The 24,491-nt window shown below is 50.6% G+C and overlaps 4 protein-coding genes across 8 annotated transcripts; 2 read left to right on the top strand and 2 right to left on the bottom strand.

Moving 5' to 3' along the window:
* Positions 1–108: 108 nt before the first annotated feature.
* On the bottom strand, positions 109–6,323 carry LTB4R2 (leukotriene B4 receptor 2). 2 transcript variants are annotated; one of them, XM_004055002.4, is made up of 3 exons: positions 6,242–6,323; positions 1,890–1,974; positions 109–1,490 (listed from the first exon to the last, which is right to left on the bottom strand). In XM_004055002.4, the coding sequence occupies exon 3, from the start codon at positions 1,478–1,480 to the stop codon at positions 404–406; it is 1,077 nt and encodes a 358-aa protein (XP_004055050.1). In that variant the 5' UTR covers positions 1,481–1,490; positions 1,890–1,974; positions 6,242–6,323; the 3' UTR covers positions 109–403. The 2 variants fall into 2 exon arrangements, with proteins under 2 accessions (XP_004055050.1, XP_018864835.1); XM_019009290.3 differs by having other exon boundaries at positions 404–1,974.
* NOP9 (NOP9 nucleolar protein) lies at positions 2,980–12,265 on the bottom strand. Of its 4 annotated transcripts, none has more exons than XM_004055012.5 (10): positions 11,914–12,265; positions 11,263–11,706; positions 10,391–10,501; positions 10,007–10,148; positions 9,689–9,881; positions 8,899–9,039; positions 8,258–8,383; positions 7,838–8,074; positions 7,515–7,620; positions 2,980–7,175 (listed from the first exon to the last, which is right to left on the bottom strand). In XM_004055012.5, exons 1-10 carry the CDS (start codon positions 12,158–12,160, stop codon positions 7,018–7,020), a joined length of 1,905 nt encoding a protein of 634 aa, XP_004055060.1. In that variant the 5' UTR covers positions 12,161–12,265; the 3' UTR covers positions 2,980–7,017. The 4 variants fall into 4 exon arrangements, with proteins under 4 accessions (XP_004055060.1, XP_018864834.1, XP_055218270.1 ...); XM_019009289.4 differs by having other exon boundaries at positions 2,980–3,505; positions 11,914–12,160; XM_055362295.2 differs by having other exon boundaries at positions 2,980–3,505; positions 10,391–10,588; positions 11,914–12,160.
* Positions 4,201–6,928, top strand: CIDEB (cell death inducing DFFA like effector b). Its single transcript, XM_019009292.4, has 5 exons — positions 4,201–4,291; positions 4,594–4,738; positions 5,590–5,739; positions 5,976–6,166; positions 6,348–6,928. The coding sequence occupies exons 1-5, from the start codon at positions 4,251–4,253 to the stop codon at positions 6,478–6,480; spliced, it is 660 nt and encodes a 219-aa protein (XP_018864837.3). The 5' UTR covers positions 4,201–4,250; the 3' UTR covers positions 6,481–6,928.
* Positions 11,991–21,542, top strand: DHRS1 (dehydrogenase/reductase 1). The gene is made up of 9 exons (XM_019009291.4): positions 11,991–12,527; positions 12,977–13,150; positions 15,238–15,381; positions 15,531–15,610; positions 19,325–19,457; positions 19,779–19,925; positions 20,495–20,564; positions 20,920–21,000; positions 21,144–21,542. Exons 2-9 carry the CDS (start codon positions 13,001–13,003, stop codon positions 21,278–21,280), a joined length of 942 nt encoding a protein of 313 aa, XP_018864836.1. The 5' UTR covers positions 11,991–12,527; positions 12,977–13,000; the 3' UTR covers positions 21,281–21,542.
* The last annotated feature ends 2,949 nt before the right edge of the window (positions 21,543–24,491 follow it).

Raw genomic sequence — 24,491 nt, forward strand, 5'->3', positions numbered from 1 at the left:
TGAAGGCTGGCACTGCCCAGCCTGGCTTGACCCAGCAGGGAACTAGGTGGCTTCAGTACAACTCAGGCATGAAGAACCACCAGGGGAAGCACACTTAAGTCATCATCTAATGGCTTCCCAGTGTATTTCACAATAACAGCTATTGGCAACAAGTAAGCAATGCTGGCACATGGTTACATGCCAACTTGCAAGCACACAATAGTCCTTAACAGGGACCATCACCACCCTCATAATCCCTCAGTTTGGAGGAGCCTGGCCTGCCCCAAGTGTATAGTAATCCTACCCAGCCAGATCCAAACTCTAGTCAAAGAAGGGTCCCCAAATGTCCCAGAACACTGACCTCTGGAGGGTGGGTGGGGGGTGGAAAGGGACAGGGAAGGGCAGCAGGTTGTAGGGTCTGGTGTCAAAGGTCCCATTCCGGACCGTCCTTCTCCATCCCACCCCCCGGGTCTCCATTGCCGCGGCCCTGCCCCACCACTTTCAGCTGAGGGGTAGTTCGGAGCTCCATGGTCCCCTCCCTAGAGCGGCCGCCCCCTCGGGCCTCCCCAGAGCCTTCGAAGAGCCGCGTGAGGAAACGGGGACCTGCCCGGGGCAGCAGATCTCCAGCGGTGAAGACGTAGAGCACCGGGTTGACGCTAGAACTGAAGAAGGCCAAGGCCGTAGTTCCCGCTCGCGCCGCCTGGCCGGCTCCGCCCAGCTTCGCCAAGGCCCCTTCCGGTGGAGCCAGCGCTGCGACCGCCTGCAGAAGGTTGACTGCGTGGTAGGGGGCCCAGAGTAAGCCGAAGGCAAGCACGATGGCGCTCACCAGCCGGCCCACCCGCGCCCCGTGCCGCCCGGAGCCCCAGCGGGCGCCCCGCAGCCGTGCCAGCGTCACGCTGTAGCAGCCGAGCATCAGCCCGAAAGGAAGCACGAAGGCGGTCAGAGTCTCCAGGCTCAAGTGGGCGGCGGCGTGGACCGGCGACGGGTGGCACAGCTGGCATACGCGGTCCCTCCACAGGTGGCGGTAGACGGCGGCCGGGACGGCGAGCAACAGGGCGGCCAGCCAGACGGCCAGCAGCAGGCGGCGGGCCAGGGCCGGGCTGCGCAGCCGAGGCGCCAGGAAGGGGCGGGTGACTGCGAGGCAGCGCTGCAGGCTGAGCAGGCCGGTGAGCAGCACGCTGGCGTACATGCTGAGCGCGCACACGTAGTACACCGCCTTGCAGCCCGCCTGGCCCAGCGGCCAGGCCTGCCCGGTCAGGAAGGCCACAAAGAGAGGCGTGAGCAGCAGCACCGCGCCGTCGGCCAGCGCCAGGTGCAGCACAAGCGTGGCCGCCAGCGGTCGCCCCCGTGCAGGCCGCCAGCCCGCCAAGCTCCACACCACGAAGCCGTTGCCGGGCAGCCCCAGCAGCGCCGCCAGCAGCAGGAAGGCTGTGCCTGTGGCCCGCGAAGTCTTCCAGCTCAGCAGTGTCTCGTTCCCTGGGGGACGGTAGCAGACCGACATCCTTCTGGGCCTACAGGTGGGTGGAAGGCGCCACAGAGGGCGTTCAGGAGTGGGGCAAAACCCCACCTGTGATGCCCGATGAGAAGGTGCCATGCCTCCTCTTTACTTCCCTGCAGCCTGCCTCTTTTCTGCCTGGGAGTCCTGACTTCCACGAGGACCCAGACCCCACCTCAAACACAACTCCTTCTTGGAACCCAGATCCCCTGCTCCCAGTCAGTTGACCTGCCCCACTCCTGGCCTCCTTCCCAGAGCTCAGTGGTAAACAGGCATAAAGTCCTCACCCCAGGCTGTCACTATCTCTACCACCACTCCTCTAGTCTGGCCCCTCCTTCTTTGTCCAGCCCCATTCTAGCACATCTGGGCAAAACTGGATGGTGGGGTGTAAAGGGACGTGCACAGATCTACTTACCAAGCTGGGAGCAAGCAGGATTGGGGGCCTGGAAAAGCTGAAAGGTTAAGCAGCAGTGGGCGAGGTGCCTACTCCTGTCCTGTGCCTATCACATTTGCAGAGGGTAAGGCAAGAATGGGGAGGGACAAGATGAGGCTCATCCTGGGCCTCTCCTGGGGCCCCTCCCTCACCCTGCTCCTTCCCATCACCAACGCACCCAGGTGTCCAGGCATGTGAGAGCCTGCCTTGCCAGGAAACAGCATAAGCTGAAGTGGGGCAGTAAGATTCCCTGGCGGTGGAAGGAAATAGGAGGACTCTGCTGAATCCTGGTCCTGCTTCTGTTCTCATCCCTCCCCCAGCTCTGGCCCCAATCCTCCCAGCCCACCTTCTGCAGTGTGTATGTTGCCTGGTCTCTCTGGCCTGCAGAGGTGACCCAAACAACTCAAGTCGTCCACCTGCCTTATCTTTGCCTGTTTCCAGTCTCCTGGTCCGGCTGAGCCCCTGGCCTCCTACCTCCTCCCACCTCTTGCCTCAGGCCCTGCCCCAGTCACTCCACCCTCAGGGCTCTCACCGGGCTGTCAATGACAGCTTTTCCATGTAAGGCATGGTGCTAGGTTCCAGGAGGAACAGGGGATGCATGGAGGCATAATGGTTAGGGAGTCATGACACACAACCATGAAGAGGCCCCATTACCAGGCTGCACCAGGATACAAGACAAGAAAGGAAAGGATGAGTAGGGACATACTAAGAAGCAGCCCTCTCTTCTTGGAAAAGTCAAGCAAAACTTGGAAATGAAGAGATTTGAGGGGGGCCTGGCAGATGGATAGAGCTGGGGGAAGGGAAAAGAAAGGCCTCTGCTCAAGTAACAGCCAGAACTTGAGGTTGCTTGGGGAGGGCACCAGGAGCACTGTCTTAGTTTGGGTTCTTCTAAAGCAGAGCTTGAGCTAAGGGCTTGGGTACAGGTGATCCTGTATTTGGGAGGTTAACTCAGGAAGTGAGGGCATAAGGTAAAACAAGAGAGAGGAAAGCCATTAAGAGTATGTTAAGTCCCTTCAGTAGGCCTTGGGAACCTCTGAGAAAAGTATAGATTGCCCAAGACAAAAGACTGGCAGGGTGATCAATCCAAAGCATTTATTAGGAGAATGTACTTAATGAGTGGGCTACAGCGTACCCTCACAACAGACAGTGAGAGAGAGTTGTTCTACCTGGGTATATCCAAAACAAGGGGGTCAGGGCATGGAGTTTACGAGGGTTCAAGGTATTTGGTTCAGGGCCAGGGCCAGTTTTTTTCAGTGTTTTGGGCAACAACCTGAATACCTTTTCAAGGCTCTGGCTTGGGCTCAAGCCTGCAGGGGAAATGCAGCTGGCCAGGTCACAGGGCAATCAAGTTACTCTGTGTTTCTTTGTCAGGACACGGAAAAAAAGTGGGGAAGCTGGGGGACCCTACAAGGATCCTTGGCAGGAAAGCAGGGATTGTGTTCATTTGAGGGTTTCACTGTCAGTGAGAGTCTCAGCTTCCATGCAACTGTCCATCACGGCTGCAACTGAAATCAGAGCTGGGACACAGCGCACCAGAAGCTAAAGTCTTGATGCCATCAAAGGACATCCCTGCCCCATTCACATCTCCGTCACGTCCACTAATCGGCAAAAGGAGAAAAGTGAGAGAAGATGACGTAAGTGTGACTGCAGCAGGCAGCTCCGGAAAATGAAGCCAGAGCAGTGAGCCAGCCCCTCCTCCGACCAAGGAGGAAGGAAGGAGCAGGTAAGCAGGAAGGCCAGTGTCCCAGACAGGACCCTAATGATCCTGAATCCATGTATCACGATCCATCCTCTCCTTACACCCTTCCTGGACACAGTCTCACCTCTCATTTTCCAAAGCCCTGCCATGCTGCCATCCCACTTCCCCACACTCTGCCCCGGGTTCCCTTTTCCTAAAGCTGCAGCTTATGGCTTCTCCAGTAGGTGGCAGCACACACAGAGCCACTCATAAACTGCAGCTTCTCAGAGCCTGAGAGCCAGAAACCGTCCCCAGAAATTCCCTCCATAGAAATAAAAAAACACCAGAAGTCACATTTCATCCTTTTACATGGTTTCCATCTACCCTCACAACACATGTCATCACCAAAGACACACATACAAGCTCCAATGGCTTTTGCCAGGCAATTCTTCCTCCAGGACCCCATCTGGCCCCTCCCTCATCCCTCCCCTTGGACTTTGCCCTTCTTACTGGCCAGGCAGGGGGGCCAGAGTCCAGGCTTGACTCATTCCCACCTTGTCCTGGGCTGAGATCCCAGGTTTGTAACAGAAAACACCACTAAAGCCCCAGCACAGGAGAGAACCACCCAGCCCAGAAGTTCCAGGGAAGGAACTCTCCCGTCCACCATGGAGTACCTCTCAGCTCTGAACCCCAGTGACTTACTCAGGTGACTGCTAACCCTCCGCTCTACCCTCCACCTTTAGGGGATATAGGCAGGGCAACAATACTCCACTCAGCCCCTAGGAGACTAACCAGTACCCCTTCCTCTCCTGCTCCCCACTCCACAGTGGGCTTGTCAAGCTCCTGAGCCACCCGCCCCCACCTGCACTCCATGGTCTCTCCCTCATCCCTAATCGATAAACCTAGATCTCTCCCTCCCTAGCCCTCTAGCCACTCTACCCTCATCATGCCCTTTACACTCACCAAGCCCCTCCTCGCCCCTTCTTGACTTTTCTTCTCAACTACCAGGTCAGTATCTAATATAAGCTCGGAGTTTGGACGGAGGGTCTGGACCTCAGCTCCACCACCCCAGCGACCTTTCCGTGTCTGTGATCACAAGCGGACCATCCGGAAAGGCCTGACAGCTGCCACCCGCCAGGAGCTGCTAGCCAAAGTAAGTAGGCCAAGTTCCTCGGTTCCTAGAGCAGGGGTAGCCAAGGGGCTCCACAACAGTGGCAACTTGTGATGATGGAGCAGAGGGCTGAAGTCACACAGCTGCCCCTCCCTCTGAGGGCTAAAAGCAGCGGGGTGGGCCTAATGAGCTCTGGTCAGTTTGTTCATTTTCCACCTAGTGAGCTTTTCTATGGGAGCAGGGGTTAGCGGGAGATAGGGAGAGTTGGAGGGACGGAATTCAGAAGCTAGTACGGAAAGGTGATTTGTGTGACAAATCAAGTTCAAATTCTGATTCTGCCACTTCCTGCCTGTCAAACCTTGGGAAGTTGTTCAACCTATCAAAACCTCAGTTTCTTCAACTATAAAAAGGCAATAATAATACATCACCTCCTAGGGTTGTTGAAAGGAGTAAGAGGATAATGTAGGTAAAGTCCTCATACCTGGCACAGAGTAAGGACTCAAAAAGGTTAAACACTATTACTGAAAACACTTCTGGAGAACTCTTGAGGGTGTGGGAAGTGAGGTGCAGCATTGTAGATAAGACAGAAGGGTGGACTTTGTGAGAACCTGGCTTGCTTTCCAATTCCAAACCAGAAGTGACTTGGAGGGGAGCAAGGGGAGATGCCAATGACATGGTAGGAGCAAAGAGGAAAAAGGTCAGCCTCTAGCTAGGATCCCCCAAAAACTGAAGAACACGGAGAGCTGCAGCCTTTAGGAGGTATCAAAGTGCCGGAAAGTCAAGGTGGGACATCGACCAATGTCTAGAGCCAACTGATAGATGTTGGGCAGCTAAAGAGGGAAGGGGCATGGGATAAGACCTGCCCTTCCTTCTTGCTTCTTGCCATTGGGCAGGCATTGGAGACCCTACTGCTGAATGGAGTGCTAACCCTGGTGCTAGAGGAGGATGGAACTGCAGTGGACAGTGAGGACTTCTTCCAGCTGCTGGAGGATGACACGTGCCTGATGGTGTTGGAGTCTGGCCAGAGCTGGAGCCCTACAAGGGTAAGAGGCCTATACTGGGGCTGCTTCCAATACCTGTCCTTCAGAGCTTTCCCGGGCTTCCTCTCTAGCTTAACCCTGATCCTGGGGACCACGTGCAGGGGGAGTTGTGGAATTGTCAAGGATGTCACACAGTGGACAGAAAGTCCAAGCGAGGGAGGGTCTGACCCAGTGCTGATGGAGATTAGTGGTCGGTGTCTGGTATGAGGATCTACTGCACTGACAAGGGTGTCCTACAGAGTGGAGTGCTGTCATATGGCCTGGGACGGGAGAGGCCCAAGCACAGCAAGGACATCGCCCGCATCACCTTTGACGTGTACAAGCAAAACCCTCGAGACCTCTTTGGCAGCCTGAATGTCAAAGCCACATTCTACGGGCTCTACTCTATGAGTTGTGACTTTCAAGGACTTGGCCCAAAGAAAGTACTCAGGTCAGAAATCAACATGTCATACTGCCCCATCCCCTACAGTTGGATAGTCCCCATAATTCCTCCTCTTGCACCCACCTATCCCTAGTTAGCTCTTGCTTGTGGAAAGTCCTCATCTCCCAGCTTGATGGCTTCCTCCCAAGTTTTCCAAATCATCTGATTTCCTCTTGTCTCTGCCATTCAGGGAGCTCCTTCGTTGGACCTCCACACTGCTGCAAGGCCTGGGCCATATGTTGCTGGGAATTTCCTCCACCCTTCGTCATGCAGTGGAGGGGGCTGAACAGTGGCAGCAGAAGGGCCGCCTCCATTCCTACTAAGGGGCTCTGAGCTTCTGCCCCCAGAATCATTCCAACCGACCCACTGCAAAGACTATGACAGCATCAAATTTCAGGGCCTGCAGACAGTACAGGCTAGATAACTCACCCAATTTCCCCACTGTCCTCTGATCCCCTCGTGACAGAACCTTTCAGCATAACGCCTCACATCCCAAGTCTATACCTTTACCTGAAGAATGCTGTTCTTTCCTAGCCACCTTTCTAGCCTCCCACTTGCCCTGAAAGGCCAAGATCAAGATGTCCCCCAGGCATCTTGATCCCAGCCTGACTGCTGCTACATCTAATCCCCTACCAATACCTCCTGTCCCTAAACTCCCCAGCATACTGATGACAGCCCTCTCTGACTTTACCTTGAGATCTGTCTTCATACCCTTCCCCTCAAACTAACAAAAACATTTCCAATAAAAATATCAAATATTTACCACTAAGACTTCTGACTCCAATTTAAACCAGGAAAGGGATGGGGTGGATACCCCATTTTGCCCTCCCCCATCAACACCCAGTCCCAGATCCAAAGCCTCAGTCTTCAAGTATGGAGTTCAATGCCCGCCTCCGCTTGGCCACCGCACCCTGCTGCTGTTCCCAAGCCTCTCGCCGCTTTAGGAAGGTAGTCAAGGCCACATTTCGAGCCACATGGTGGCCGAAAGGGTCTCTTATCAGCTCCTGGTTCTGCTCCCCTGCAAAGGGAACCACTCATGTTTAGTACTACCATGCTCAAAGACAGACTCTACCTGAGGTAAAGATCCCTCCATTTCCCCCAGACCCTGGGACTGCCACTGGGATAAAGTGAACACTTCACTTTCCAAAGAACAGAAGTCAGAGGGCAGGGTGAGGGCAGAGGACTACACAATCAGTCAGCGGGAGGGAAGGGGAAAGCAGACTGCTAAGAACCCATGAGCAAGACCACCCTTTGGAACTAAAGACTGTTGAATTTCAGTAGACTTCCCAGCTACCCAGTGATCTGGAGTAAGAGAGGGGAGAGTCTGGAAACATCAAAGAGAGGGGCTGGTACTCACCCAGCTCAGCAGCAATTTCCTTCCGGGCCCTCAAGGCTGCTCCACTCCAGATGGCATCTAGCACACGGCTGCCATGGCGACTACAGGCCAGAGCCACATATTGTCCCTGTATGGAGACAAGCAAAGTAGGTCTCCCTAGCAAAATCCACAAAAGTGTATTTTGGAGGCTTGTGGAGAGTGAATTTTCTGAAGAGTTTAAGGGCTGAATTAAAATAGTCTAGGAATTACATAGCCTTTTTGAGTCTGAAGGTACAGTCCAGGGAAAGCTCATATTCTCTAAATGGATGATGGTGGGGAATCAAGGCAAAAGCCAGAAATCTAACCTTTAGGTTCTGCAGCACACGGCGGCGCGGCTTGCGCGTCACAGAGGGGCTGGTCAGGATGGCATCGAGCACATGAGAGCCAGCGGGACTTTGGGCCAGGGACAGAAGCTGTGGTCCTGTCAAGGCACCCAGACTTCGAAGTACAAGACCAGGAGTGGAGAAGTGCAGCAGATGCTGGAGCAGTAGAGACCCAAGGACTGTCACATCCCCCAAGGCTCTGGCTGCGGCCACTGCCACCTGGCAGCACAGAGATAGGAAATTAGGAGGCACCAACAAGCCAGGTGGATGAGCCCATCCCCAGAACACTGCCACCTCCACCTGGATGAAGTCACCACTCTCACCTCAGAAGTCAGACGCTTGCTAAACCCCGGGAGGCCTGGCTCCCAATTAGTCACTGGCTTGGCCTCTCCCCTACCTCACCTGGTGCTCTGCAGGTACTGCCCCCTCCTCCTCCGTCAGTCCATAGTACACCTCATAAGCCATCAAAGTGGCAAAGAGAGGCACACAGGCCACTTGCCGGGATGAGGGCTCTGCACAGTGGAATGCCTAAAGGAGAAGACAAAATATGATGAACCTGAGAACTTCTCCGTCCCTAACCTCAACTTCAAGGGAACACCTTCAGGAAAGGAAAGAAGGCCCAACTCCACAAGAATGTGAGCTCCATGAAAGCAGATGTCATGCCCTGCTGTATCCCCAGCCTCTATCACATACAGGGGTTAATAAATGTTTATCCCTTAAATAAACTTCTCTCTTAGTTCTGGGAGACAATTTTTGTTCCAGGACTGTGAAATAACATTTGGCCTCAGCCGGGCGCGGTGAGCTGAGATTGCGCCATTGCACTCCAGCCTGAGCAACAAGAGCAAAACTCCGTCTCAAAAAAAAAAAAAAATTAGCTGGGTATGGTGGCGGGCACCTATAGGCCTCATTTCCCCCCATTCCTGTGAACTCCTTGGGCATTAGACTTCCTGAGTCCAGAGGTACAAAAACTTAAGATTAGATAAGTCCTAACAGGTAGAAGTTGAACTGAGGGCATAAACAGATTGTGGGTAATATCCACTCACCTCCAACAAGAGCTGTAGGACCTTGGCTTGGTAGGCCCCAACTCTGCGACAGGCCCCCACCAGGGCAATGACTACCCCTGGGTGGCCCTGGGCCAATACAGCTTCCAAGACAGGGCTCAGCTCCTCAAACACAGGGGACAGCTGATGGGAAACATGGAATGTAACTTTGGCATTCTGGTAATGGCGGACCACATTATTCAGAGAAATCTTCCCAACGAAAACAACTAAAAATGCTAGATAAAACATAAAAAGCATTGCCAGTATGAGGACTTTTGTTTGGCTAGATAAGGCCCAGGATAAGGGGGCAGTCTTAGAGGTGCCACCTCACAGGAAGGAACTTTAAGTGGCTCTTCCCTATGTGTAAGGGAGCACTAGGAGCAAGGGGAGACTAAAATTAAACTGCACTTCCACTCTAACACCCAATGCATGAGACCACAGGGAAGCCCACCTTAGTCCTAAGCAGCAAAGGAAAAGAGAAGCTATGGCAACAGCTCTAGCACTCATGTGGGCTTATAGCCAAGTACCAGAGTCTGGGTGGGCCATGGAACCTCAAGCTGTAAACCTGAATAAAGCCAGTCTCTTGCTGGTCCTCATACCTGAGAGAAGTCAAAACAAATCCTCACTAGAAGGTGGGCACCTTTATCCTAAGCTCTGGAAAACCTCAAAGAATAGCTTTTCAAGGGCAATGGCCAGCACAATGTCAAAGGTATATAGAGGCAGACAAACCATAAAATAAGGTCCAATGATCAAAAATTAGCAGAAACAGATCCAGCTCAGGTTTCCAACTCACCAGCTCAGGGGTAGTGACTGCATCCAGTAAGCGCTGCAAAGGGAAGTTGGCAATGGGATGTGCAGCCAGGGTCTGCAGCTGCCCCTGCAAGTGCTCCTCAAAGAGGCTCTGGAGTCTTGGGGGCTCCAACACCAGCAGGACCTGCTCCAGGAGTCTGGAACTCGTCTGATCTCGGAGAAATAGCAGTAGGGGACTAGGGACAAGAAGGGCATCAGGCAGTCTTAACTCCATTTCATGCAAAATACAGTTGCACTACATCACCTCATTCATTTCACACAGCCCCGCCAACTTGGGTCGATCCTGAGGCCCTGACCATACCTGCCATCTACTGAGGAACTGCGAGTACTCAGGTAGCCAATCACAGCATTGCAGAGATGAGCGCAAAACTGGGGAAGTTTGCGGTGTAAAACCTGTAAAGCCACTTGAAGACAGAAGCTGGAGATCTTATCAGTGATAAACACTGTGGAGAGAGGGCAGAAATAAAGCAGCTTTCTCAAAATCCAGACAACCTGCGTAACCTCAAACTTTAGGCAACAAGATACAGGGCACTATGGACACAAAGGGACTATACAAAGTGCTTTGAACATCAAACCAGACCAGGTTTGAAAAGAAAAGGAATAACCTGATGTAAGGGCCTTGCTTGGTGGTAAGATCACCTCCAGAAAAGTAGATACGAGACCCTCCTCCTACTTCCCTCCTTACCTGCAATGTCCTTCAGAAAGGAGGAGCTCAGGTCCTGAAGGCGATTCAAAAAGGTTTCAGGGACTTCAAAATCAGCTGGCTTACATTCCTGAGCTGGGGCCTTCTGTGCTTCTGAAGGAAGATTAAGAACATGTGCAGTGGGGAGATCACAAACTGCCATCCAGGAGAGGAAAATTCCATAGATGAACAAGGATTCCGCTTGGAGATGCAGAACAGATGTAGTACAACTAAATGTCTCTTCTGGATGACTGAACTGAGACTACATTTCTGTCTTAATTTTTCTAAGAAACTTCAACCAGCTTCCCCATGGTCCACAGAAGACAGTTCAACCTCCTCAGCCACGTATTCAAGGCATTCCAAAATAAAGCCTCATTTAAACTCGCTAACTTTATTTCCCAGTTTTTCAAAATGTGGATCACAGCTCAAGACTGTACCATGAAATCAAGTTAGTGGTCTCAACTAGCATTTTTTTTTAATGAAATAGAGCAGAATACAGTTTTGAAAAGGAAAAAAAAATAACAGAGTGGGCTGCATGTAGTAAGGGTATTGTTTCCTGAACTTTTGCTTGAGTCCAGTGTGTATGTTACTTTTGCTTAAGTCCATTTGTATATTAAGTCATGCTTAAAAAAAAAAAATTTCTCCTCCTGCGTCCATTCTAATAGCCTTCCCCAAACACAACTGTACATCCCTACCTCTGGGCCTCCGCACACACTAATCTTTGGCTTGCTAAGCCCTGTTCAGATTAGGATAGGTCAAGCTAATTCTTCCAGGTCAAGCTCCCCCATGAAGACCTACTCTTCTGTTTACTGTCTCATTCTGAACTTTCTAAATTCTTCCTCCCCCTAGGTCCACTTTCCTCTTGTAATACTTACCAGATGATTGGGAACCACGGGGCCTGGCTCTCTCAGACTCCAGAATAGTCCCTCCTAACACCTGAAGCAGAGTTCTGACCACGAAGCTGCCATGTGTGTCTCCACAGTAGACAAGAAAATCATCACACACCTCAGCGGCTAGTCCCAGGACCAGCTCCTCCAGGGTCTCCGTGGGACCATCCTTTCCATCCTCCTCCTCCTTCTCCTCTGCAGCACTCCCCAGCAATCGAGGGAGCTGTAGCAAAGCACTTTGTAATACATGGACCCCGCATCGGTGACAGGCCACAGTGCGCAAGTTAGAGCGCAGAGCAGCCCATACGCGACAAAGCGGTTTCGAGGGACTCAATCCCAACAGTTCCTGCAGCATCTCACTGCCAGTCCTGTTCGTGGACAAAGCTAGGGCCTGAGTCTCTACTTCCTTCATAATATTGTGCACCATCAGATCTGGAAAAGTGAAAAAAGACACACTTTCAAGAGACTTAGTAGAGAATACAGTTATGTACCCTCGCTTAACCAAGGGTCGTGGGTCGGAGGCCGAGGAAGAGGACATGGAAAATGAAACTAAGTCCCCACGCCCTGCCGACCCTAGAAAGTTTCCTTGCCTGCCCTGGATTTGATGCTTTTGGTCTAAACCCCGAAGTTGCTGCCTACCTCGTTCTTCCCCAGTCTCGGGAGCCTCTTTCAATGCTGACAGCGCCCGGCGGAAATATCCCAGAGCTTCCGGGCTCAGGTGCGGGTGCGAATCTGAAGCCGGCTCCGAGCGCCCATCCGGAGGCGGCCAGGGTTGCCGCTTACGGCCTGGTAAGGGGCGCCCCGACCCCTTGGCCCCGTGCCCCCGTTTGCCACCAGCTGGGAACCGGCGCCCCACCTTGTGTGGAGAGCGCGGACCCAGCCCCATGTGTGCTTCGCGACCTGTCCGGCTGCAAAAGCTTCCTTAACTGCGGACGGACCTTCGACGTCGCCAAGAGTGCGCCTTATCCAGATAAAGTTTAGAAACGCGGACGCGCTCCTGACGCAGCTACTACGTCATAGTTCCGCGCGGCCCCAGCCGGGCGGGGTGGGTGTGTCACCCAGATCGCTCCGCCCCCATCCGCAGGTTCTAACTTTGGCCCGGGACTCTGCCCCTCGACCCCAGCACAGAATCGCCCCGGGTCCCACTGCAGAATCAATCCTTGAACACTGCCTCCACGTCGCCGGCTCAATCTGGGCCAGAACCCAGACTTCCACCGCAGCACCGCAATCTGCAGACCTCAGCGGCAGCGCAGGTAAGCGGCACACGCTCGTCCCACTTAGGGCTTAGGATCTCCAGGCTTCGCGCTCATCCCCGGCCCGGAAGCTGCGCCTCTGGCTCAGCCGGACTGGGTCAGGCCAGGGACCGGAGCTTCAGATAGCCCAGGACTCTGCGTGGACGCGCCCCGAGGGGCTGCCGCGCCAGAATCCCCCATCCAGGCAGCCACACTCAGAGGGTTGTAGTAATTGTCCACCTCTGGACAGTCCCACTCAGCCCCTTCTTCACTCTCTGGGCCTCCCAAAAGACAGTCAGCCTTGTCCTCAGGCCCGCACCCAGTTGTCAGCCTCTGACTCCTCTCTCCTCCAAGGATTCTTACCTTGGCTCCTCCTCTTAGCCCTAGTGAGGTTCCCCCTACCCCCCAACCTCGCCCCAACACACACACAGTCTCCAGGCTTCCCTCAGAGTAAGTCTTTGCTTCCACAGACCTTCCTCCTTTGCCTGTGAGTCATGGCAGCTCCCATGAATGGCCAAGTGTGTGTGGTGACTGGTGCCTCCAGGGGTATTGGCCGTGGCATTGCCTTGCAGCTCTGCAAAGCAGGCGCCACAGTTTACATCACTGGCCGCCATCTGGACACCCTTCGCGTTGTTGCTCAGGAGGTGAGTGCTTCCTCTGGGACCACAGTTGCAGAAACCACCCGAGAGAGCCCTTCCACTTAACAGCTCCCTTTCCTAATCCCTTACCTGAAACTATAATACTACTCAACAAGATGTGAATATTTATTCAAAGTGGAAATTAAAAACCCTGTAAATAACTTCAGGTAAGGTAGAATTTTGCCGCCAAGTGAGTTTTATGAAAAAACTTTGTGTTTGAGCCAGGCATGGTGGCATGTTCCTGCAGTCCCAGCAGCTACTCCGGAGGCTGAGGCAGGAGGATCGCTTGAGCCTAGGAGTTGAGCCATGATCACACCACTGCACTCCAGTCTAGACGACACAGGGAGACACTGTATTAAAAGAAAAAAAAAGGAAAGAAAAGAAAGAAAAGTAAAAAACTTTTTGTTTGAGAGCAGAGATTTTGGAATTGCAACTAAAGGGTTGTAGACCTGTGCTTTCCTCTATTTCAGGCAAGACTTTATTGAACTGCACATTTTTTACTTATTTACTAGACTTCAGTTAAATAAATATTTGAGTATCCATGATTTGCTAGGCATTGGTAAACCACTGAAGTTACCAAGACTAACAAAATCTAATTTCTGCTCTTCAAATATTCAGTCCATGGTGGAGTACAGTGGCTCATGCCTGTAGTCCCAGCACTTTGGGTGGCCAAGGCAGCAAGATCACTTGAGGCCAGCAGTTGGAGACCAGTCTGGGCAACATAGCTAGACCCAGTCTCTACAAAAAATATTTTTTAAATAATTAGCTAGGCACGGTGGCCTGCACCTGTAGTACCATCTACTTGGGAGGCTGAGGCAGGAGGATCATTTGAGCCCAGGAGTTCGAGGTTGCAGTGAGCTATGATTGCACCACTGCACTCCAGCCTGGTGACAGTGAGACCCTGTCTCTAAAAAAAAAATTAAAATTAAAAATGAAGATAGATTCCAATAGGAAGTCAGGTACAGAAAGCAGTCACTTCAGTGTAATGTGAATATGGTAAATTATAAGAGGGAGATATGCACAAAATACTCTAGGGGTGTTGGGGAGCATCCAGATGACATAGGAGAGTGGCTAGGGAAAGTGGTTTGGGAAAGCGTCCTGGAGGAGGTAGGTGGTTCTTGAACTGAGTTTTGAAAGGTAAGAATTAGGTAAAGGAAGTTAGGAAAAGCATTCCAGCAGAGGGAGCTCCATAAGCATAGGGACGCTGTGTGAAAGAGTAGATGTGTGAGATAATGCAAGGGAAGAGTAGTGAGTGAGAGGCTGGAGAGGAAAGAGTGGGTCTTGGAAGACCCTAATAGAGAACTCAGGCTTCATTCTCTAAGAGATGGAGATCCAGTTAGGAGATTTTGAACAGGGTTTGTGTTTTAGATAGGTCGTACTGGCTGGATTATGAAGAATTAATTTAAGGCAGACAGACTGGAGGTCAGGTGAGTCGTCGGGAGGCATTGCAGTAGTTCAGGCAAGGAGGGTAATAGGCGGGGACCCAGAGCATAAATTTGGAGAATAGGAGGATTGTTCTTAGATAAGGGACTCTTCTTCCTCTGAAGTTGGAGGTTTGTGGGCATTTGTAGAGAGTGAGACAGAACAGGAAGTAGAAATCATTCATGGCTGATAGCTTTGGTTTTTTCAATTACCAAGCAGGAGCATTGGTGGAGTGAGGGTAAGACAGCTGGGACTGAGTAGAGGTTTTAGGTGAGTAGTGTAGGGTGGGAGCTAAGGGCGTGAGAGATGGAAATGACCACAACAAGGAAAAGGATGCTTACTCATTTCTCAAGAACAGACTCCATGCCTCACTTGTTCTTACCCTCTACTTGCAAAGTACAATGCTGTGCACATGGTGGGCCTCAGTAAATGTTTGTAGATTATTAAAACTTACATTGCAATTCACCTTGCTCTGTGGTGGGGAGGCCTATCATTCCTGAAACTACTCAAACAGACACCAGAGGGCAGCGTTGCCTGCCATGTTGCCTCTGCAGCAGGCTCTCCTAGGATGGATTGTCTTCTCAGTTCTCAAGCCCACTTTTGGCTGGGGAGTTTTGTCATGACTCACACCCATGTGTGAATGTGAGCTCATATCCCCTGTCCTACTCCAGGCACAATCCCTTGGGGGCCGATGTGTGCCTGTGGTGTGCGATTCAAGCCAGGAGAGTGAAGTGCGAAGCCTGTTTGAGCAAGTGGATCGGGAACAGCAAGGGCGTCTAGATGTGCTGGTCAACAACGCTTATGCAGGGGTCCAGGTACCCTTTGAACTTTGTTCCCAACTCCACATTTCTGACCTCCCCTTCAGACCCCTGCATCTTCATCCCCACTCATTGTCCCTTCCATTACCCAGCCCCTCACACCTCCCTACCTTCAGATCATTCATCACCCTCCCTGTGCCTTCCAGACGATCCTGAACACCAGGAATAAGGCATTCTGGGAAACCCCTGCCTCCATGTGGGATGATATCAACAACGTCGGACTCAGGTGGGTGCTCCACTGCCAGGACCCATGTTCCCTCACTCACTTAGCCAACTCGACGGCCAGGCCTTTCCTTACATGCCCTCTCCTTTTCCCTCTGGCCTCCCCCATCTCTTTCTTCTCCCTTCCATTCCATTTGTCCCACTTACCTCTGGAGAAGTTCCATCCAGGTGAGTCTGTACCTGAGAATGTCAACTCTGTCAGTAATTTCACTGGAACAAGCCCTTGGCCTCTCTCCTGCCTCACTCTCTGCCCATCCAAATGCAAGACCCAGAAGGGAGGAAGCCTCCTCCTCTCAGTAATGCACACAGCCTGTAGTCTATACTTTCAAAATGGTTAGAGGGAGAAATTGTTTTATTTTAGACTGGGAGAAGCTTAAGAAGAAGGAGCGAACACCAATGCTGTTTAGTCTCCACATCCTCACTCCACACCCACAGGCAAGGGCACTGCCGGGTCAGAGTTGGGAGAGCAGGTATATCACTGGGTCACACAGGGTCATTTAGCCCAGGAGTGAGATGAAACACAGCATTTAGAATTCACCTAGCATAATGCACACCAGTTATGCCTCTGTTACTGTTGGAATGATGTTACACTCTCATATAATCAAGTCATGCCTGATGGATGTGATCAGTCACCTGTGGGAGTAACCACGAGATTATCGGCAAATCTGTGACTAAAGCATGTAAGAACACCCACCGCTCCAATTTTGGTACTCTGGTAACAATCCCAAGGAAGCAGGATTAGAATGCAATTGTGATTTCCAAAGTGGAAGGAAGATCATTAGGACAGAGGAGGATAGTGAGGCCAAAGGCAAGAAAGGGACACCTTAAGAGCTGGAAATTGGCCAGTGTTCATGACCATAGCCTCCAAAGAGAGGTGCCTTCCACACCCTCATCTCTTGCTGGCCGGGGTTTTGACCCTGAAGCAGAGATTCAAGGCAGAGGCCCAGACCCTCGACCTTGGGCCCTGATGAATTATCCAAGGTAAAGGCCCCTTGATGAGCCCCTGACAGCCCCCCAGCACCTCCTGCCCACCCATTCCCCATGCGCATTTACTGCCTTTCCTCTGTATTACCTTGGGCTGCACTTTCCTTTAAAACTATAACTCTACTTGTTTTCATTTGGAAGGTCCTAATTCTTTCCCTATGCAAAAGAAATTTATTCTGGTTACCAAGTTATGTGTGTGTTACTTTTTTTAAATATGGAAAAAAATCTGAAGACCAGTATAATCTTATTCCCCTCAATGCCATCCCTTGCTCTCTTGCCTGATATATAGCTACTGTTAATAGCCTGGCATATATTCTTTCAGATTTTTCATGTAAATATCTCTCATTCTTTTTAATACTTGTACGTATTCTATTGGGAGGATGTATGATCATTTATTTCTCTAATCCCTTATTTGTTGCAGCAGTGGAATTCTTAGATCAAAGAATATGTACTTCCCTTAGGTTATAGAGACTGTGGGAAAAACAGAAAAAAAGAAAAGAAAACAAAGAATATGTACTTTTTAAAGATTTAATAAATATTATCAAGCTTTCCTACAAAAAGACCCTACCAATTTTTTATATCAAGACAATGAAGGGGAATATGTGTTTCCCCATGTCCTCTACCACACCAGGCAGCGTCAGCTCATGCACTCAGGCAAGCTTTGTTACTATAATAAGCCAAAAATATATCAAGGGGTTTTAATTCATACTTCTTCCACTATTTGTCAAGTTGAACTTTTTTTCCCCTTTGTTTATTGGCTCTTTGTTCTTTTGTAAATCATCTTTGACTTTCGCATTAATTTATAAGAGATCACTGTGAAACAAATGACTTTGGCATTTATTTTACAAATATTTTTCCCAATTTATCACTCATTTTTCACATGCATACTCCCCCCCGCTCGTCTGTTGTTGTTGTTGTTGTTGTTGTTTTGAGGTGGAATCTTGCTCTGTCACCCAGGCTAGAGTGCAGTGTGCAATCTCAGCTCACTGCAACCTCTGCCTCCTGGGTTCAAGCGATTCTCATACCTCAACCTCCCGAGTAGCTGGGATTACAGGCACCTGCCACCACGCCTGGCTAATTTTTGTATTTTTAGTAGAGAACGGGGTTTCACCATGTTGGCTGGGCTGGTCTCGAACCCCTGATCTCAAGTGATCTACCCACCTCAGCCTCCCAAAGTGTTGGGATTATAGGCATGAGCCACCATACTCAGCCTCGGCCTGCTCTTTATATACACAGAAATATACATGTATCTTTGTATTTGTGTGTGTATGTGTGTGTATCTTAATTTTAAGTCAAATCTGTCAGTCTTTTATAGTTTCTATCTTGGTGTGATGCTAAGAAAAGCCTTTCCCCCCTCAAGTTTATAAACACATTTGATCATGTTTTCTTTCAGTACTTCTGTGCTTTCATTTTTTATATTTAAATATTTGATCCTTTTAGGCTGAATTTTAAAATAATAAATGAGGCAGAGACCCAATTCCCCTAACTCAAATAACTGGTCAGTTGTCCCAAATGATCCAACTTTCCCCCATTGATTTGACAGGTTCCTTTTGTAATACATTGCATTCTCACATACACTTGTATCTAATTATTCTCTGTTTTGTTTCATTGACTTATCAGTCTACTGTTATACCTGTACTGCATTCTTTTAACTATTATGTCTCATACATTTTAATTTATTTTATTTTATTTTTTAGAGACGGGGTCTTGCTGTGTTGGCCAGGCTGGTCTCAAACTCCTGACCTCAAGCACTTCTCCCATCTCAGCCTCCAAAAATGCTGGGATTACAGGCATAAGCCACCATGCCTGGCCCCTGTGCATTTTAATATGGGTGACAGCAGGGGTAGGGAAAGCAATCCCCCTCACCCACAAGACATTAGTCTTTTTAGTCCTTTTTTCAGAATTTTCCTGGCTGTTCTCTTTCTTTTTATTTATTTATTTATTTTTGAGACAATCTCACTCTGTCAGCCAGGCTAGAGTGCAGTGGCACAATCTCAGCTTACTGCAACCTCCGCCTCCTAGGCTCAAGAGATCCTCCTGCCTCAGGCTCCCGAGTAGCTGGGACTATAGGCACGCACCACCACACCTGGCTAATTTTTGTATTTTTAGTACAGATGGGGTTTCACCATGTTGGCCAGGCTGGTGTCAAACTCCTGAGCTCAAGTGATCTGCTCCCCTCGCCTCCCAAAGTGCTGGGATTGCAGGCGTGAGCCACCGTGCCCAGCTTTTCTGGCTGTTCTCATGTTTATTCTTCTCATTGAGCTTTAGATTATTTTATCAATTCCTCCAAAAGGTCTTATTGAGATATAATCCAATTTGACTGAATCTATGGATTGATTTACATAGAAATGATGATTTACATGTCAGTTCTTAGCTTTGAAAGATTTTGTCTGTACTTATTGTCATGGCTTTATAGTTTTTCTATGTAGACACTATACATTTCTTAAGTTTTCTCCCCCTGAACAATTTTGTTTGTAATTGTTATTGTGACAGGGCTCTTGCCTTCCATTTCTTCTTCCAAAGATTGCTGTTTCTCATCTGTCAGTGGTTATTTTGACCAGTTTTCCTCTCAGAATATGGCCTCAAGCCCCTAATTCCTCAGGTCGCTAACCCACCCTATGTAGCCTTCCTAGTGGACAACAACCACCAGAAGGCAGGGGAAGCTGCCAGAGGCTGTGGCACCCAGGCCAGCACTAACACGGTTCATTCCTTCTTCCCTTGCCCCACCTTCTAGAGGCCACTACTTTTGCTCAGTGTATGGGGCACGGCTGATGGTACCAGCTGGCCGGGGGCTCATCGTGGTCATCTCCTCCCCAGGAAGCCTGCAGTATATGTTCAATGTCCCCTATGGTGTGGGCAAAGCTGCGGTGAGGACCCAGTGGCATAGGAGCTGAGGAGGTAAAAGACAGTGATGGTACCTATAGCTCAGGAGGTACAATCCCCAGTGGTCAGAATGGTAAGGCTGGCTCCTCTCAGCTCCTCCTCTGCCTCATCCATGGACAGTTCCTTTGCTTGTGCTCCTCTCGGTTGGCTAGAGTAGGCATCACACTGGGGAGCGTGGGCAGCTGAGACCTTGGGGCTCCTGGGAAGGACAAGGTGGGTGGAGCATTCACAGTAGAAGCAGAGAGGGCAGGGCAGGAAAGTGACATGGCTAGGTGGCTCTTACCCTGCCTTCCGCCTCTCCACAGTGTGACAAGCTGGCTGCTGACTGTGCCCACGAGCTGCGGCGCCATGGGGTCAGCTGTGTGTCTCTGTGGCCGGGGATTGTGCAGACAGAACTGCTGAAGGAGCATATGGCAAAGGAGGAGGTCCTGCAGGATCCTGTGTTGAAGCAGGTTGGCAAGGGGAGGGCGAAGGAAGCAGAGAACAGGGGAGTCGGCCTCTGCATCCTCAATAACAAGACAATAACAAGATCAGATACTCCCACTCACCAGGTGCTTACTGTGGCAGGTGCAGGGCTGAGCATGGGACACACATTATTTCCTTTAATCCTGTAAGGGAGATACCAGCTCCATTCTACAGATGGCAAAACTGAAACCCAGAGAGGTTTAGAAACTTGTTGAAGGTCACATATGTCCTAAGTGGAAAGGCTGTCTAGCTCCAAAGACCATGCACTTGACCCCCACACCAGCTAGCTTAGAAGGTCCAAACACTATTTGGCACTACCAGATCCTTCCACTTAGCAAAGACAGCAGATCCTGGTGCCAGGGCACAGGGCTCACCTGGATGTGGGGAGGAGTGGCTCTGGCACCTGCCAATACTTTGGGTCCTACAGGCCCTGCTTGAGGTCTTTGGCCTCTTTGGTCTTTGGTCGTTTTCTCCTGGAACAGAAGTTGAAACGGGGAGGAGACTTGGGCAGTGCTCTTGGAAATTAACCTTTCACTTCTCTGCCCCTGTGTTTCAGTTCAAATCAGCCTTCTCATCTGCGGAAACCACAGAATTGAGTGGCAAATGTGTGGTGGCTTTGGCAACAGGTGAAGTTTGGGGGCAGCTGGTAATAAGAAAGGGCATGGAGGATGTGTAGTGCGGTAGCATCCAGTGCCCAGATCTGGCTTGGGAGTTGGTTGAGGAACATGTCATTCTTTTCTCTGCTTTTTGAGGCCCAAGGGGTCAGCATTCCCAGTTTGAGGTCTGAGAGCCTTAGGAGCAGGCTCCTGGGAAGTGTGGAAAAAGTCCAAGGCCCAAGAGCCTTCCTAGGAACAGAAAGAAAGAGTTCTCCAGGGCTTCTGAGCTCCAGGGCTCTCAGCAGTGCCCTGTCCAAATGGGCCCAAACCTTGTCACTCTGCATACTCCCCTGCCTGCCATCTCCACCTGTCTGTGTGCCCGCAGATCCCAATATCCTGAGCCTGAGTGGTAAGGTGCTGCCATCCTGTGACCTTGCTCGACGCTATGGCCTTCGGGATGTGGACGGTGAGGACCCTGGCGCAGCAGCCAGCCTTGACTGCTGTTCCCTCTGTTGCCTGCCCACTCCTCCCTCGGTCTCTCCAGCCAAGGTGAGGGTATCTGAGGAGTGGGAAATGAGAATCTAATCCTCCTCCTCCTGTTGTTCCCAGGCCGCCCCGTCCAAGACTATTTGTCTTTGAGCTCTGTTCTCTCACACGTGTCCGGCCTGGGCTGGCTGGCCTCCTACTTGCCCTCCTTCCTCCGTGTGCCCAAGTGGATTATTGCCCTCTACACTAGCAAGTTCTAACCCTCCTGGTCTGACACCATGTCTCTGCTTGTCTTCTCATTTGGGCTTGGTGGTTCGTCCTATCTCAATGAAACAGCAGCCTTTCTTGCTTACCCATACCCTTGATATGAAGAGAAGCCCCTCTGCTGTGTGTCCGTAGTGAGTTCTGGGGTGCGCCTAGGTCCTTTCTTTGTGCCTTGGTTTTCCTTGTCCTTCTTTTTACTTTTTGCCTTAATATTGAAAAATGCTCTTGGAGCTAATAAAAGTCTCATTTCTCTTTCAATGTGTTTTTGACTGCTGATTCTGTGCTCAGCAACATGTTAACTATTTGGGAGAAAGACTCAAAGATGTGTAAATGTGAAGCTTCTCAAGGGGTTCTGCCCCAGGACAAGACCCCTTTCCTCCAGACCTGTTCCTGCTCTGCCCTGCAAGACCTGTTTCCCATGCCCCAGCTGAGGAGCAGAGTCGCTCCACAGCTAGAAGTGGGCACATCCAGTCTCACACTGGTTTTCCACCCCCACTCCACCATCTCTTCAGGGATGCCTGCTACCTTCTAGCTGGGCCTGATCTCTGGCTGAGGCCCAGTCCAGCAAAGGCAGATTCCTTGGTGTTCATGATTTCCTGGAACTTGGGGAGAAGGTACTGCCTGAATCCAAGTGAGGGACAGAGGAATAGCTGTGACACCGACAACTACTCTCATCCTTCCTCTCGGGATGGTTCTACCTGAATTGCTTTCTGCAGAACTAATTGCATGAGCCCTATAGAGCTGCCTTGCCTATGCAAGAGGCTGTCCTAGCCTGAGGCAACGCAATGGGGTATGTTCCTAAGAGGAGCCAAGGGCTATTCTGAGGGAACCTTCCACCTGACAGCCTAGATAACCATCCAAAGTGATGGGATGGCTGCCATAAATCAGAGAAACATAAATCATTTTACTTATTCAAAATCTTCAGAGTGAGAGCTGAGGCTTCCCCAGGCTGCCCACAAGATCGGCAGAAGTCTTCCTGTGGCTTTCTGGGGACCGTCCCCAGTTACTGTTCCAGTGGTAAGTGGAGTGGCTCACCATCTTCTGAGAGCTTCTGATGCACATCTCTTCTAAGTCCTCATTCAGTGATTTCATGTGGTGTCTTGAATCAGCCATGGCGACAGTACACGTCCCATGGAAGTCCACAAATGCTACCAATCAAGGCTTTCTTTTAGAGAGAGGGCTGGCTTATCAGTACGTGACTGGTATAGAACCTTTGGAACTGTGTGCCTAAATGCCACCATTTGCTGTGGCAGCAGATCACAGTGATCAGATTTCCTCAGCACCTGCTCACCCTCTTCCACTTACCAGCCTAAATTCCTGTTATCTCCTGAGGTGGATGAGGAGCACAGGCAGTTGCCTATGTGGTACAAAAAGAAGATGGGCCTCAGGACCACCTCCAGCCTTCCACAGCCATCATTAAAATCCACCAATGGGGCTGGGTGTAGTAGTTTACACCTGTAATCTCAGTCCTTGGGAGGTTGAGGAAGGTGGATCGCTTGAGCCCAGAAGTTTGAGACCAACCTGGGCAACATAGGGAGACCCCATCTCTACAAAACAATTTTTCAAAGATTAGCTGGGGCCAGGTGCAGTGGCTCACGCCTGTAATCCCAGCACTTTGGGAGGCCGAGGCGGGTGGATCACGAGGTCAGGAGATCGAGACCATCCTGGCTAACATGATGAAACCTCGTCTCTACTAAAAATACAAAGAAAAAAAATTAGCTGGGCATGGTGGCGGGCGTCTGTAGTCCTAGCTACTCGGGAGGCTGAGGCAGGAGAATGGCATGAACCCACCTCCCGGGAGGTTGCAGTGAGCCGAGATCGTGCCACTGCACTCCAGCCTGGGTGACTGAGCAAGACTCCATCTAAAAAAAAAAAAAAAAATTGGCTGGGCGTGGTGGAATGCACCTGTGGTCCCAGCTACTCAGGAGGCTAAGGTGGGAGGATTTGGTGAGCATGATCACGCCACTACACTCCAGCCTGAGCAACAGAGTGAGACCCAGTCTCAAAAAAACAAAAAAACAAACAAACAAAAACCACCATTGGAACAAAACTTTCCATGATGGCATTGTCTCCTAAAGTCTCAAGATATTATGAGGGAAGCATGGACTTCAAACTCATATAAACTGTCATGCAAATCCTGACTCCACCACTTTGAGAATTAAATGAAATAATGTATATAAAGCACCAAGCAATACATAACCATCGAAATTGTCAATTCCTGGTCGGGCGCAGTGGCTCACGCCTATAATCCCAGCACTTTGGGAGGCTGACGCAGGCAGATCACGAGGCCAGGAATTCGAGACCAGCCTGGCCAACATGGTGAAACCCCATCTCTAATAAAAATACAAAAACTAGCCAGGCATGGTGGAGCATGCCTCTAATCCCAGCTACTCGGGAGGCTGAGGCAGGAGAATCGCTTGAACCCGGGAGGCAGAGGTTGCAGTGAGCAGAGATTGCGCCACTGCACTCCAGCCTGGGCGACAGTGTGAGACTCCATCTCAAAAAAAAAAAATTGTCAATTCCTTCTCTCAAAAAATAAATCTAACAGCCTGCTCTGCACCAGGCACCATTCTTGGCTTCAGGATAGAACAGAGAGCAAGACAGACCAGGCCCCCGCCCACAAAAGACTTTCATTTCAGCCATGGGAGATTTTAGAAGTCATCTAGACCTTCCATTTATTGAAGGCAGTGAGTGAACTGGGACCCCAAGAGTCCATAAGATGTGGAGTAAGACCTCGGTCCTGGTATCCCAAGAAACCAGAAGGAATAGTGCTATTCACAGCAGACCACTGTGCTTCTCTCTGACGAGTTTCAGTCATCTTAGAAACATAAGCCACAGAGTACACCACCCAAGGGAACGGCACATGAACAGTCACTTTTGATTGAAGATAGAAGAGATTCAGGATGTGAGAAGCCCGACACTAGAGAGCACTAGGACATTTTGGGGAATCAATACTCATTCAAAGACATTTGTTTTTTTGAAACTCTCTGCCCAGCCCCATGCAAGACACCAGGGAAGACTAGTTGAATTTGGCTAGATGAGTGCTGCGGTAAACTACCCAGAGTGCCCTGAGGACACAGGAGGAAAGAAGCAGCATGCCTGGAGAACTGAGGAAGGGGGCGAGACTAACCAGACACAAAAACGATGGGCGAGGGGTGGAGGTGGGTTTTTTGTTTGTTTGTTTGTTTTTAAAGGCAGGTACTGAGA

This window comes from Gorilla gorilla, chromosome 15 (genome assembly GCF_029281585.2).
Source record: "Gorilla gorilla gorilla isolate KB3781 chromosome 15, NHGRI_mGorGor1-v2.1_pri, whole genome shotgun sequence".
In the NCBI taxonomy this organism is placed as follows: domain Eukaryota; kingdom Metazoa; phylum Chordata; class Mammalia; order Primates; family Hominidae; genus Gorilla; species Gorilla gorilla.

What these genes read in the sequence shown, in the direction of transcription:
- LTB4R2 (XM_019009290.3), bottom strand. Translation starts at nt 1,573, where the DNA reads ATGGCACCTTCTCATCGGGCATCACAGGTGGGGTTTTGCCCCACTCCT.
- CIDEB (XM_019009292.4), top strand. Translation starts at nt 4,251, where the DNA reads ATGGAGTACCTCTCAGCTCTGAACCCCAGTGACTTACTCAG. An exon ending in GCCAGGAGCTGCTAGCCAAA is followed by an intron (nt 4,739 to 5,589) that starts GTAAGTAGGCCA and finishes GCCATTGGGCAG; the next exon opens with GCATTGGAGACCCTACTGCT. An exon ending in AGAGCTGGAGCCCTACAAGG is followed by an intron (nt 5,740 to 5,975) that starts GTAAGAGGCCTA and finishes GGTGTCCTACAG; the next exon opens with AGTGGAGTGCTGTCATATGG.
- NOP9 (XM_055362294.2), bottom strand. Translation starts at nt 12,160, where the DNA reads ATGGGGCTGGGTCCGCGCTCTCCACACAAGGTGGGGCGCCGGTTCCCA. An exon ending in CCGTGGTTCCCAATCATCTG is followed by an intron (nt 10,589 to 11,262) that starts GTAAGTATTACA and finishes TGCATCTCCAAG; the next exon opens with CGGAATCCTTGTTCATCTAT. An exon ending in GGAAATTGCTGCTGAGCTGG is followed by an intron (nt 7,176 to 7,514) that starts GTGAGTACCAGC and finishes TTCCCTTTGCAG; the next exon opens with GGGAGCAGAACCAGGAGCTG.
- DHRS1 (XM_019009291.4), top strand. Translation starts at nt 13,001, where the DNA reads ATGGCAGCTCCCATGAATGGCCAAGTGTGTGTGGTGACTGGTGCCTCC. An exon ending in ACGCTTATGCAGGGGTCCAG is followed by an intron (nt 15,382 to 15,530) that starts GTACCCTTTGAA and finishes TGTGCCTTCCAG; the next exon opens with ACGATCCTGAACACCAGGAA. An exon ending in TGTGGTGGCTTTGGCAACAG is followed by an intron (nt 20,565 to 20,919) that starts GTGAAGTTTGGG and finishes GTGTGCCCGCAG; the next exon opens with ATCCCAATATCCTGAGCCTG.